General features: G+C 36.7%; 1 protein-coding gene across 8 annotated transcripts in view; it reads left to right on the top strand.

Moving 5' to 3' along the window:
* The window catches only part of LOC149791563 (uncharacterized), a 119,506-nt gene that overhangs the window by 32,476 nt on the left and 73,400 nt on the right, over positions 1–13,630 (top strand). For 7 of the 8 annotated variants that reach the window (XM_089970097.1, XM_089970096.1, XM_089970095.1 and 4 more), the window contains one exon: positions 8,426–8,474. In XM_089970097.1, the coding sequence (XP_089826223.1) occupies positions 8,426–8,474 (49 nt within the window). Of the gene's footprint in view, positions 1–6,002; positions 6,119–8,425; positions 8,475–13,630 lie in introns of those variants that run through there. The other variant, XM_089970101.1, reaches the window with a different exon arrangement.

Raw genomic sequence — 13,630 nt, 5'->3', positions numbered from 1 at the left:
AGGCAATGTATATCATTTGCACATTAACTCAAGACAATATATTCCGTTTGCACATTAACTCAAGGCAATATATTCCGTTTGCACATTAACTCAAGGCAATTCATATCATATGCACTTTAACTCTAGACATTCCAAATCATTTGCACATTAACTCAAGGCAATTCATATTATTTGCACATTAACTCAAGGCAATCCATATAATCTGCACTTTAGGCAATCCGTATCATATGCACATTAATTAGGCAATTCATATCACATACACTTTAACTCTAGACATTCCATATCATTTACACCTTACCTATAGTCAATCAATATAATTTTTAAATTAACTGTTGGCAATCCATACCAATCACACATTAACTGTAGCCAATGCGTATCGTTCGCACATTAACCCTAGCCAATGCATATCATTTACACAATAACTGTAGCCAATCCACATCCCTTGTACACTGACTCCATGCAGTCCATGTCACTTGTACATTGACTCCAGGCATTATATATAATATGCACTTTAACTCCAGGCAATATATTTATCATTTGCATATCAACTCTAAGAAATCCATACCATTTGCACATTGACCGTATGCAATCCATGCCATTTGCACATTGTCCCTAAGCAATACATACTATTTACATATCCACTCTAGGCAATCCATACCACTTGCACATTGATCCAGGACAATCCATACCACTTGCACATTGACTCTAGGCAATCCATATCACTTGCACATTGACCATAGGCAATCCATATCACTTGCACATTGATCCAGGGCAATCCATACCATTTGCACATTGACCCTAGGCAATCCATATCACTTGCACATTGACCTTAGGCAATCCATACCATTTGCACATTGACTCTATGCAATCCATACCATCTGCACATTGACCCTAGGCAATCCATACTATTTACATGTCAACTCTAGGCAATCCATATCATTTGCACATTGACCCTAGGCAATCCATACAATTTGCACATTGACCTTAGGCAATCCATATCACTTGCACATTGACTCTATGCAATTTCTATCATTTGCATATACACTCTAGGCAATCCATATAAATTGCACATTGACTCTGGATAATACATATATTTACGATAATGAAGAGGCCAGTTAGTATTTAGAAATTCGAACGGTAATTTTGTATACACGTAAACAACTAATGTATACAGGATGTTGATACAGCAAACCTTTTTTTATTAAAAAAATCAATCCTAAGTTACTCTCATTTTTCTTCTTCATTGTAAACTAAAAGGAAAGTAGCAAAATGACATATTGTTTCATAAGCGACCAAACTCAAATCGATAAATACAATAATTTTTATCCTAAACTGTATGTGTATTCTGACCAATATGCCGATTTATTTAGATAAAAAATGTTAGTTATCCGATTGCAGCATATTAGATGGATATGACATCAAAAGCGGAGTTTCAATGAATACATATGAGTGGGTGTGTTGACATCAAACAAGAGAAGTGTTTGAGGTTTTTCTTCCAGAGGCCTGAATATAATATGCTCTGCAACCATTTATTTTGGTGCAGAATTATTGTTACTTGCACCATCTTGGTAATCCAAGATAATACAATTAGGGATGGGAGGAGGGGTAGGGTAGGGAGTGGATATAGATAAACGAGAGTATCCTGACAAAGTGTTAAATCATATGAAGTGTAACTACTTTATTTTTCTCAGATCACGTTGTTTACTTTTAATTTTCACACCTTGGTGGAGTTAATACATTACATGATAAGAATGCACTCTTTACGAAATAGCTTTCATTGATCTGTCGATTGAACTTTTCAAGTTGGATCAGTGTTAACCTGTCTTTATACTGTACAATCAAACCTCAAGGAGCTAAAGTGAATTTAATATCTTTTGGTGCTCAGGTTATATTTTATAAACAATACAAGAAGTTCTGTACATGTATTTTTGTCTACGTGCATTGAATGTTATGGCGAGGTCAAAGCAAAACAGAACTGATCGTGGTATATACATGAAAACATACGACAGCCGACTCCTGTGAGTAGTTCTGCTTTCACGTCTTAATTGTGTAAATGCGATACCTCTTTATACAGATTTAAAAACGTTTATTTATATTCATCTCTACACCTATTTTAAAATGCATGAACTCATTCGTCAAATTAAATGAAATTGAACAGAATTCAATTTCATTGGTTTCCTTTTGATATACATGTTTGCTCCTTAATACTGATTGCCGACTTTACAATTAAGTTAATAATGGTACATGCTGTAAAGATTTACCATAATATTAGAACTGGAATAGATGAACGTGTTCCCCCCACCACATTCATCGAGTATGGAAATAATGCCAAACACAACACCACGCATGTGCAAACCACCTGTGATAATAGCCTAGTTAACTATAATGAATTATCTCCCTTCAAAAATTAGTACTTCGGATAAAACTGACATCGTACAGGTCTTTGCGTATGAAAGCTAATATGTTCTGCTGCATGGAAAATAAATAGGAATGCCTAATGGAATGATGTTGTTGAAGAGACGGAAGAAATTGAGTTCAGAAAAGCTTGTGTCTCAATATAATGTAAAAGCCCAACACTAAACATGATGGAAATGTGAAATTGCTTAAAGATAATGTTATCATTCACACATTATGCTTTTATTGAGAAACAATTCAGCACATTGATTACCTCCCCAATGCTTCAAATTCATGCCTACAAATTTGGAAAAACTGTTCTGTTTTATTTTTAATTTAAACAAAGCAATACTAGTTGGAAAGAGTTTTGTCAAATAAAATTTGTTTTATTAAACTGTTTGTATTTTCTAATTTGTTTTAACTCTAATATTCGTTTCATTAATTTTTAAAATGTTTTCATTGGCTACGTGAGGGAAAACTACAAAATTGTTGCTGTCATGAAAATACCCCTGGCAATGGCTGCTTTTAGATAGCTAATATCTCTGCATCATTGTATAATCTAGTCGAAAATGAATGGTAACAGTCGGTAATTTCTGTCACTGCGATGAGCAACGCGGCCCCTTAAATTAGCTAAACAGAGTGGCATTTGTGTGATTCTGTGCAATCTATGTTGACTTTAAAGTTGTAAATCAGTCAGTCAGTTTTGCCTGTCACCCCTGCAGGGGTATAGGTCACCAACAATAGATCGCCAGAGACTTCTGTCCTGTGCAATTCCCTCCAGCTGACTTCAGGTGTGACCCAGCTTAGTGATGTTCGCGTCAAGGTCACATCGCCAGCTGTTTCTTGGTCGGCCCCTTCTCTTGAGGTTTCAACCTCAGTGCCTGTTTGGTGATGTTGGCGGCTTACGTAGGGTGTGTCCTATCAAACCCCACCTTCTCTTCTTGTTCTAGACCTCTACCGGAAGTTAGGAGGTTCTCTGCCACAGGTTGGCGTTGCTGATGGTGTCTGGCCAGCGGATCTGGAGAATTCTTCTTAGGCAGTTGTTGATGAAGGTCTGACTCTACTTACGGTCGACTTGGTGGTTCACCAGGTCTCTGCCCCATACAATAGGACTGACTTCACGTTCGAGTTAAACCTGATCTTGGTAGTCAAGGAAACTTCTTTGGAGCTCCAGATGTTCTTGAGCTGTATGAAAGCTGCTCTCGCCTTTCCGATCCTTGCCTTGACGTCTGCATCTGTGCCACCCTGCTGGTTGATAATGCTGCCCAGGTACGTGAAGGACTCCACCTCGTCCAGCGGGCTTCAATTCAGTGAGACTGGGTTGTTACTGACAAAATTGATCTTGACGATCTTGGTCTTGTCATCGTGGTTGTTACGGCCAACCTGTGCTGATGTGGCTGTCAGTACGTCAGTCTTGTCCTGCATTTGCTGCTGACTGTGGAACAAGAGTGCTAGGTAATCGGCAAAGTCCAGGTCCTAAAGCTGACTCCACAATGTCCACTGGATCCCATTTTTCCGTCCATTGGTGGGCATCTTCATAATCCAGTCGATGGCGAGAAGGATTAGAAACGGCGACAACAAGCAGCCTTGCCTCATGCCAGTCTGCACTAGGAAGCTGTCTGTGTGCTGTCCTGCATGAATGACTATGCAAGACATTCCGTTATAAGCGTTTTTAATCAGGTTCACCAGCTTGGTTTGGTAGTGGCGAAGAAGTTTCTAGAGTGTCTCTTGGTCCACGCTTTCGAATGCCAAGTAGAGCGAAGAATTCTACTCAACGATTGCTCGACTATAACGCGAAGAGTAGCTATTTGGTTCATACACGATCTGTTCTTCCGGAAGCCCGCTCGCTCATCTTGTAACTGTGGGTAGACAGCCTCCTTCATCCTCTTCTGCCTCTGCTGACAGTCCTTCAACGTAGTTTCTCTTGTCTATCCTGATGATTCTTTTCACTTCTCTGTAGGCGTCAGTGTACTCTTTATGTATATTTACTTTTGTAATTCTTGTCCTACTGCTATTTACTGCTGCTTTCTTCTGTTTCCGCTCCTGGATTTTGCGCAATGTTTCGAATGAAATCCATTCTTTCTTCTGGTGCTTCATGGGGCCTAGTATTTCTTGGCATGCTGATTGTCTCCTTGACTTTCTGCCATCTGTTGTTCGCATTGTCTTCCTCATGTTCAAGAAGCTCTTGTAGCACTTGGTATTTGTTGTTAAGCGTCAGTCTGTATTCTTCTTTAGCTTTTGCATCTTTCAACAGGCTGATGTTATGCTTTGTTTTCTTCTCTTTTTTGCACATCCAGTTCTTCTTCAGCTTAAGTGTCAGCCTTGCGACAACTAAGTGGTGGTCAAATGCCACATCTGTTTCCCTTTTCATCCTCACATCTTACAGGGATCTTCTTACCTTCATGGCTATGCAGATGTGGTCAATTTGATTTTCTGCCACATGGTCTGGAGATATCAACGTGTTCTTGTGGAGTCTCTTGTGGGGAAAGATGGTACCCCGATGAACATGTTTTTTTAGTGCACAAAGGTCTGCGAATCTATCTCCATTTTCGGTCATCTCGCCCAGGCCGTGGATCCCCATGGCTTGTTCGTACCCTGTGTTGTCTGACCCACCTTTGGCATTGACGTCACCCATGAGGATGTTGATGATGTCTTTGTATGGGAAGTTGTCTACTATGTTCTGTAGTCTGTTGTAAATCTGGTCCTTATCTTTGTCTTCGCTGTCATTTGTTGGAGCGTAGCACTGCATGACGTTCATCTGTATTGTCTCCTTCTTGGTCCTAAACGTTGCTGTGAGGATTCTGGGCCCGTGTGGTTCCCATCCCATCAGTGCATTATATGCTTGCTTCGACAGCATAAGCCCCACCTCCTATGTGTGAGGCGCGTCATATTCCTTATGTCCTGAATACAGTAGCATCTCTCCTGTCATTGGTCTTCTTTGTCCAGATGGAATCCATCTTGTCTCACTAATGCCCAGTAGGGATAGGTTGTAGTTCCTCATCTCTGCTGCTACCTGTGCTGTTTTTCCTGTCTCATACATTGTCTTCACGTTCCATGTTGAGATGTTAATTCTCCTGTTTGATAGAAGGGTGGTCTGCTTTATGGCTTCCGCAGGCTCGTTGCTTTAACCACACAGCGTCATAAGTCTTCCAGAAGAAGACCCTTCCTCCCTCAGGTTTACAGTTTCTGGTTTTTCATCTGTTGGCGTTTTTGTAGCAAGTTGGGGTTGACAGGGTCAGATGCTAGCCCCACGTCCAACCCTCCTCCTTTTACATCCGGGCTTGGGACTGGCAATGGCGGAGTTAAAGTTGTAAGGACATACAATAAATAAATAAAAATAATCAAATAAATAAATGAGCGAAGTATCTAAGTGTGCCTGCACACAGACGAATTTACAAACAGAAAAGGAAATTACTATATTTGTTGCTGTTTTGAATTCATATAGAATATATCAACTATTGATTGAATAGAACTTGTTTAGGACGTCGACCCACCTTATTATGCCTCCAGTTTTCCGATTTCTATGAGATCTGAACTCCTTTATACGCCACGAATGAAGCGAGACTTCCATTTGACTGGAGTTGTACTTTTCATGTCTATGGTAACACCATTGTTTATGCCGCCAATGACAGTGCAACGGATCATCCAATACTGTGATTTGTTCTAATTACACCTTTTTCTTTTGTTATCTTGAAAGACATTGAGTGGACATTCATTTATTAAGGTATGATTAGATCTCTAATGTTAGTTGTTGGAATTTTACATAACTGACAGTGAGTTTTTAAAGTGTTTACCAGATTTCTTACAGTTGTACAGAGTTATGATCCAGCATTTTATCTCATTATTGCTTTATTTTTTATTTATCACTGTTTGTGTTCCTGAATGGATTACGAGTAATTTTGTCGATTAGGTGTAACCGGAACCGGTTATTCGTGATTGATAATTAGGGATAGCGACAAATTCGACTAATTTTAGATCCACATATTTGTACTCACTGCTTATTTAAAAATATTTTATGTGTGCATGTTTGTGTGCGTTTATCTCCTTCTTTGTATTCTTTTTGTTATCATAACCATTCGTGTGTCTGTCTGTCAAACAGGTTTTAGTTATGCTAAGCTGTCATAATCAGAAATGACATATTAAAACTTCATCTGCAGTACATTGTCCGCTTAATGGACACAGCTATGATACCTATGTGTTTTGTATAATTATCATTTTGATTTGAAGATCTCATTTTCCTTGCATGCCTAACTGTAAATAAAATCCACATTCAGGAGAAATCACCAAGGAAATCGTGAAAGTAGAAGGAAACCGTAGAAGTAGCACCAATAATTTTCATATTTTTCTGTAATTCGTCCTAAAATCTTGGAATAGTTGCAGATACTAAAAACATTTTGCAAAAAGTATGCAATAGATGCAGGTGTTCCAAGGAAGTGGTTGAATTAACTACCTAAATTTCGTTCATAAAAAAAATCCGCATTGTTACATTATCCGGCGGTATATCCTGACCTTTGCGAAGAAGAAGTAAAATATAAACATAAAACGTCAGCACACGCAAGTTGTCATCTTGTAGTCACTAACGTAGTTTATCTACTGCTAGTAGTGAAAGACACGCGTCAGTTTGCTCACATGTTGGTGACCGTTACGGTGGTCTAGTGTTTAGAGCGTTCGACTCGGATGAGGGAGGTTCGAGTTATATCCATACCATTATACAAATGGCACTAACAGCTGCCTCACTAGGGGCTCAGCATTACGAGGTCAGTGTTAGGACTGGTCGGCTCGGTGTCAGGATAATGTGAATGGGTGTGACATCATGCTGTAAGTTTGCGGCATGATGTACCAGTGCTAGACATCACTATAAACGGCCACATTCCAGACATCGTAGCGATATGACAGACAAATTATTAAAGCTACTTTAAAAATCCAACACCCCCACCTACCCACCCACCCACTCACACACATTGGTGCAATTTAAGTGTCTATACGTTAGCTCTACATTATACTGATGTTTGTTCAATTTAACGAATATTATTGTTACATTTCTTTTTCCATGAATATATTTTCTATTTCTTTGTCATGTATTATGACATGTATACGATATATTATCTTCCTATTTATATCATTTATCTTTATGTATAGATTTAATACTCTCGTCTCTATGTATGTCATTACTATTACAACTGGTACTTAATATGATGTCACAATCTTCCCTCTAATAGTCTCTTCTTTTATGCATTTTTCTTCTTGTTATTAGTGTGAATATGATCTTCTAACACTAATCTGAATTGGGTCTATTTTTACTGCACTATTGCCACAATCATGGTACATAATTTCAGTCAAACTTTAATTCTAATCTGAAATGTCTTTTTTTATTGTAATATTGCTACAATTGTGGTACATGATTAAAGTCAAACTTTTATTACCAAGCTCAATTGTCTTTTTTATTGTAATATTGTTACAATCGTGGTACATAATTTCAGTCAAACTTGATCAATATTGGTTATATCTTTTGTATACTGATGCTTAAATTGGTAGAATTAGCGATGCTTTAGTAGTGCAAACACAATTTAAAAAAAATTGTTGCAGTATTATTTTGCATTGATGCTTAATATGTATTGAAGATGAAGTTATGTGCTCATTTTTTTCTCCGTTAGCTTTACATTGTCAGAATAGTGTAACAGTTTACGATACTGCACTCACGCTCATTTCACATTGAACTCACGTGAATAAAGGAACCCGCATCCTTGAGTCCGGCACGCTAACTATTGAACAACCGTGGCTCGAAATAATATTGGTAAATATATTTATCTTAAGCTTACGGCAAATATATGTAGTATATGCTTAAGAATAAGGATATACCATCCACATATCAGTACTTTAGTACATATATAAAAGGATCCAATAACTTCCACTGCAGTAAATTATACTTTAAGACCGGCCTTTATTCATTTGATAACTTGATTACCTGAGTTAACAAACATATTTAGCCTTAGTAAACTATTATGCAATTTCTTTTTTTCTAATTTTTCAGAAAATTGCAAATGAGAAAGACAAATTACAGAGGCCAGACTCAGTGGAGAGTAAGTAGATTTCACGTATAGTGTGCTTATTGTCACCGCTGAGATCAAGGTTTTGCACATTAAATGATCAACAATTAATTAATAATCATATAAAGAGGCAAATAAGAATTTATTTAAATCCACATTGATTTGAAGCACTTCTGAATATCAACATGGTAATGTAACTTCAAGTTGACACAGATGACCAGCTGACGATGAACAGTAAACACAACGATGACTAGCTGACGATGACCAGTAGACAATAATGACCTGCTGACAATGCAGTGATGACCAGCTGACGATGACCAATAGACAACGATGACCAGCAGTCCACGATGACCAGTAGACAACGACAACCAGCTGACGATGACCAGTAGACAACAGTGACCAGCTGACAATGATGAGCAACTGACCATTCCCAGACTGATATATGCACACACTGTTCTTGAGCAACTTAGAAAATACATGCAAATTGTAACAACTTCAAATTTTTATATATAATTATAGCTTTCCATTACTAACAAGATTTCATTTTTGTGCATAAAATATAACAATATATAAAAAGTGCGCTAACTGCAGTGTGTTTGCGTTCAATATTTGCATGTAATATATACATGTTGTAGGCGTTTCAGAAAGTAATCGGTAGAACGGATAGGATTTAGGTCGAATAAACTATTGCATCTCAATTCGTAAATGTGGCAAGTATGCCATTATTTTCACCAAATCTTGAAAGTGTTCGTGGTCTTTGAAGAGAATATGTTCACGTTTAGTATCTAATGTATTTGTTCGACAGGATATATGAAATCTTCGAAAATTTAATAACGAATGTTTAAAATCGTGGTAATTTGTGCTCTATTTTAATACAGAGAGACACTCAGTAATCGATCATTTGTATTCATGACGTGTGTGTCAAGCTGACAAAGTTGAATTGCAATTGTTCGCACAACTTTTGTCACCTGTTTACTAAGGCCGAACCACTGCTTTGGATTATCTGTTTACTTTACAGCAGTGATAAAATCATCAAGATAATGTTGACAAGTCAGGTTTAATATATAGCTGGTAGAAGTTGGCTAACATTAGTTGCCGTCTCTTGGTAATGTCAGGCAATCGGCCAATTCTCATGTTTTCCACCCACCAACAACAAGTAATAGTCTACTCTTATTAAAACTTCCTATATCATGTTTACATTGCTTCTTTAGAGATATCAGGCCCATACTAAATCAATGTAACTCCAATCTTTTCAAAATGCTCTTGACACTAAATCCTTATTACAAGAATGCTTATTAGATTAAATAAAATCCAAGTCCGTCGGGAATTATAGCATCTAACGGGGTAAAGTTCTCAACTGATAAAAGACAAAAAGAGGATGCCTGTACGTGGCAACAAATACTCAGTTATTAAAGGGTTATCGAAAAGGATCTTGTTTATTTGTGGACGTTGGATTACTTTCCAATCTTAACCTTACCGTACAACAAGAACACAAGAAGACATCCATTTTGGCTGGTCAAAGATTATATTCCCCAGAGTTTATATGAGTAAAAAAAATTGCTACAAGGAAAAGGGAGATTATGTCAAAGCCTCAGCAAACTCAATTATGTATCAGAGTGCAGCGACATTTGATTTTCTTTCATATAGTTTCTTTTAACTAACGTTTTGTAAAAGTAATATATTGTAAAGTAATCTGTTCTATCATATCGTATATTTAATATATTTTAGCTTTTTCTTTTATTGGACGTGAATGGTATCGCTCATTCCACAGTTAAACATACAATCATTTAACTCTTGAATTTGAAAGACAATTCCTCAATCCAGCTCATTTATCTCAACATTTTTGTCCGCCTACAGAGCGATCATTTCATGGCATGTCAGTCTCATAACCTTTACATAATGGAGATACGTTTATTTTGTTCTATTTATCTTATATTTTTTAGCTCAAAGTTTTAAATGGTAAAATGGATTAATATCAAAGAGATGAGAATTCGGCTTAAAACTTTTTGAATGGCTAAATTTTGGTATTAGGTTAGGCATGTACTGTAAACCCAGAGGATCTGTTGTTGACACATGTCTTTTCTTTAAAACGAATTTGAAACACAAACGTCATTCAAACACAAGTTTTGGTTTTATTTTCTTTTTTTCCTGCAATATTGTGTGACAATTTAAAAGTTTGGGTACAAAATAACCGCTGATACAGAAAAAAGGATATCAATATTTTTTTAAAATATATTCTAGTGGCGATGTTCTAAGTTGTCCTCGAGAAAACAATGACACAGCTAAATTTATTGTTGAACTTTTTCTAAAAGGGTTGAATACGTCTCCTATTATCGGTAATACCTTGAGAAATGCGGTTGATATGTTCATTTGTGCCGATCGTTTTGTTTTTGTACAACAAATTCGCTATTATTCGATTAGTATCAATTTCCGTACATTTCGTGGTTGCGATACGGCAATCAAGAAATTTAAAAGTTCAATGAACAATGGTCCAGCTGTGAATGCCAAATGATTCATTTGCACATCCAATGAATATCGCGAAGTATAAAAGAAAATGTTGTTTCCTAAAAACAAAAGAAATAAATTAATTCACGATCTGCAACTTAAATAGACTGACATTCGGAGCGATAGCTTATAGTACTATCCGAGTATTTTGTGTGAATAGCTTTAATAGGATTTCGGATTCCGTATTTCTAGGTTATTATCCCAGATAAATGTCCTTAGCTAACCTCTGGCTTAAGAATACAGTAGCAACCATACATTTTGTGTTATTTTTTATCAGATGTAAATCAAATACGCAGCTACCATAGTTGCAAGCCACGCGATTGGACTTCCACGAAGCTACATACCTCTCGAATTGAATTGCTGTCTTGAAGGAGATGACACACCTTAAAATTGCAAAATTGCATGCCTGGGCATAAATGCCCTCAGCATAGTACTGATACGTTCTCTTCAAGAGTTTACCGATTTTGCTTTCCTGACAGTAGCATTTATGAATTGAACGTAGCTAAACTTCAAAGAGGAGCGAAAATGCCACAGGGATATCTTCTTGTTGTTGTTGCATCCTGATATGACTGAAGGATTCCAGAGTCGTGATTCTTTGGATGTAATCAGTTCAAAATGAGTATGTAAACCAGTATTTACTATCACAAGAAAAATTTCGAAATTGAGTTTTTCGTAATAATTACTGACATAACGTTTGTAGTGAAACACATCTCGAGAATATTTATTTATGGAAAGCGATATACCTTGATGGTTTGTCAACAAGTTGAGAACTTTTATTTTGGTTATAACAGTGCAGGACTTTTAATGAAGGGCTTGGTTTCTGAAACCTAATCACTCGTCAGTGTTCTTAGTACAGTCATATGGCATTCACTATCAAATTTGTTTCTGGGTATTTTTAGTTTGGGAGTGTAATGCATTTCCATACGATAATTGTCATTTAATATTACCTATCGGAGTTAGGTATTCAATCAGTTACTTTGTCTATTGTCCACACCGCTCCGGTGGCCTATCGATTAGAGCGTCCGTCTCGGATGCGGGAAGTCGCGGGTTCGAACCCGGCCGAGTCATGTCACATACTTATACAACTGGTACTAACAGCTGCCTCTCTAGGCGCTCGGCATTAATAGGTCAGCGTTAGGAGTGATCAGCCTGGTGTCAAGATGATGTGACTGGGTGGGACATGATGTTACATGTCTGCGGCATGATGCCCCAGTGCTTGACATCACTATAAAGTGCCACACTGCAGACGTCGTAGTGATATGACTGAAAGGTTTTTATATATCTACTTTAAAAATCCAATTCACACACACACACACACACACACACACACACACTGTCCAGAAAATTACTAATGCGTAATCGTGGACTGGACTATATTTTCTTTAGTAACAAAAGAATAGTGCTTTGTTTGAGTCCTATGCTTTTATGCGACTGAATAAGGAATCATGTATGTAAATAATTGAATTAAACATTACACATTATAAAAATCTTCTAAAGAGAAATATTCTCTCTTTAAATCATACCTCACACAAATGCAACAAAAACAGAAAGTAACGATATTTGTTTAAATACTTTCTGATATGTGGATAAAACATGCAGTAAAATAGCTTTAATGAAAAAGAAAGTTCTGTATACTAAATATGGTTACCATGTGGGATGTAGACCATAAATTTGCAGATGTAGTGTTAATACTAAAATATAGATAAACTGCAGCAAAAGTCTGAGACACGATAATCAACCTTTCTGAAATATATAATCTTAAAAATTGATTTTGAACAGATTGAAACAACATTTCCTTTACGTTATCTTTATTTGATTATATATTAATGATATAGGCAAATCTCTCAAAGTAGAACAGAATATTTTGAATGTATTTATTGTCGATTTAATGAGTACATTCTCAGACACTTTTAGCACAAATAATCACAATGATTAATAGACTTCAACAATAGAACAGTCTATCAAGCTGATAGCTATCGATTCCAGGCTAAACATTTGTATATTTAGTGATAAAAGACATTGGATTTAGTGTGGATCGATATAAAGGATTTATGTATCTAATCTAGAGATTAAAATGTAGGTAAATAAAGGGATGTTATCATAATTTCGTCGAATGGCAAGAAATCTAGTTGACATTTCCATCGACTTTTTTTCTTCTTCAAGGTTTCAAGTTCATATTTTGTAATATGCTAACATATTAAATACCACGGGCTGTTTATAAATGGTCTTCGCCTATCAGCATAAACACCGTGGGAAGGAATCCATTCTTTTATAGTGGATGTGAGAGGAGAGTGTAGCTTGATACCTAATGAAAAGTAAATCCCTAAGTGAAACATGATATTATTTTTTTCGTATTAGGAGGTTGCTAATCTCTTTGAAGACTTGACATATATCGATTGGTAGTAAAGTTTGAAACTTTTCCTTACCTCCACTTGCAGTTAATTGGGTTAATTCATTCTCAAATTTCAAACTTTGCTTGATGGTTTCAAAACAAAAGATCAAGAGTGATCCATACTTGAGTTAAGCCTCAGGGATATGTACATCTTCTAAAATATATACCACAGAGCTATACGAAAATATTCTCTGCAAATGAGGCAGATGACTTAAGGTGAGTGATACAAGCATCTAATGGACAAAGCAAATAACTACAGCCAGCTAATAATAAGTCATAAACATCCAAGACG

The sequence above is a fragment of the Sinohyriopsis cumingii genome, chromosome 9 (assembly GCF_028554795.1).
Source record: "Sinohyriopsis cumingii isolate HCF-2022 chromosome 9, ASM2855479v2, whole genome shotgun sequence".
NCBI lineage: Eukaryota > Metazoa > Mollusca > Bivalvia > Unionida > Unionidae > Sinohyriopsis > Sinohyriopsis cumingii.
Note: the sequence above shows the minus strand (reverse complement) of the source record. Positions and strands in the feature narration are given on the sequence as shown.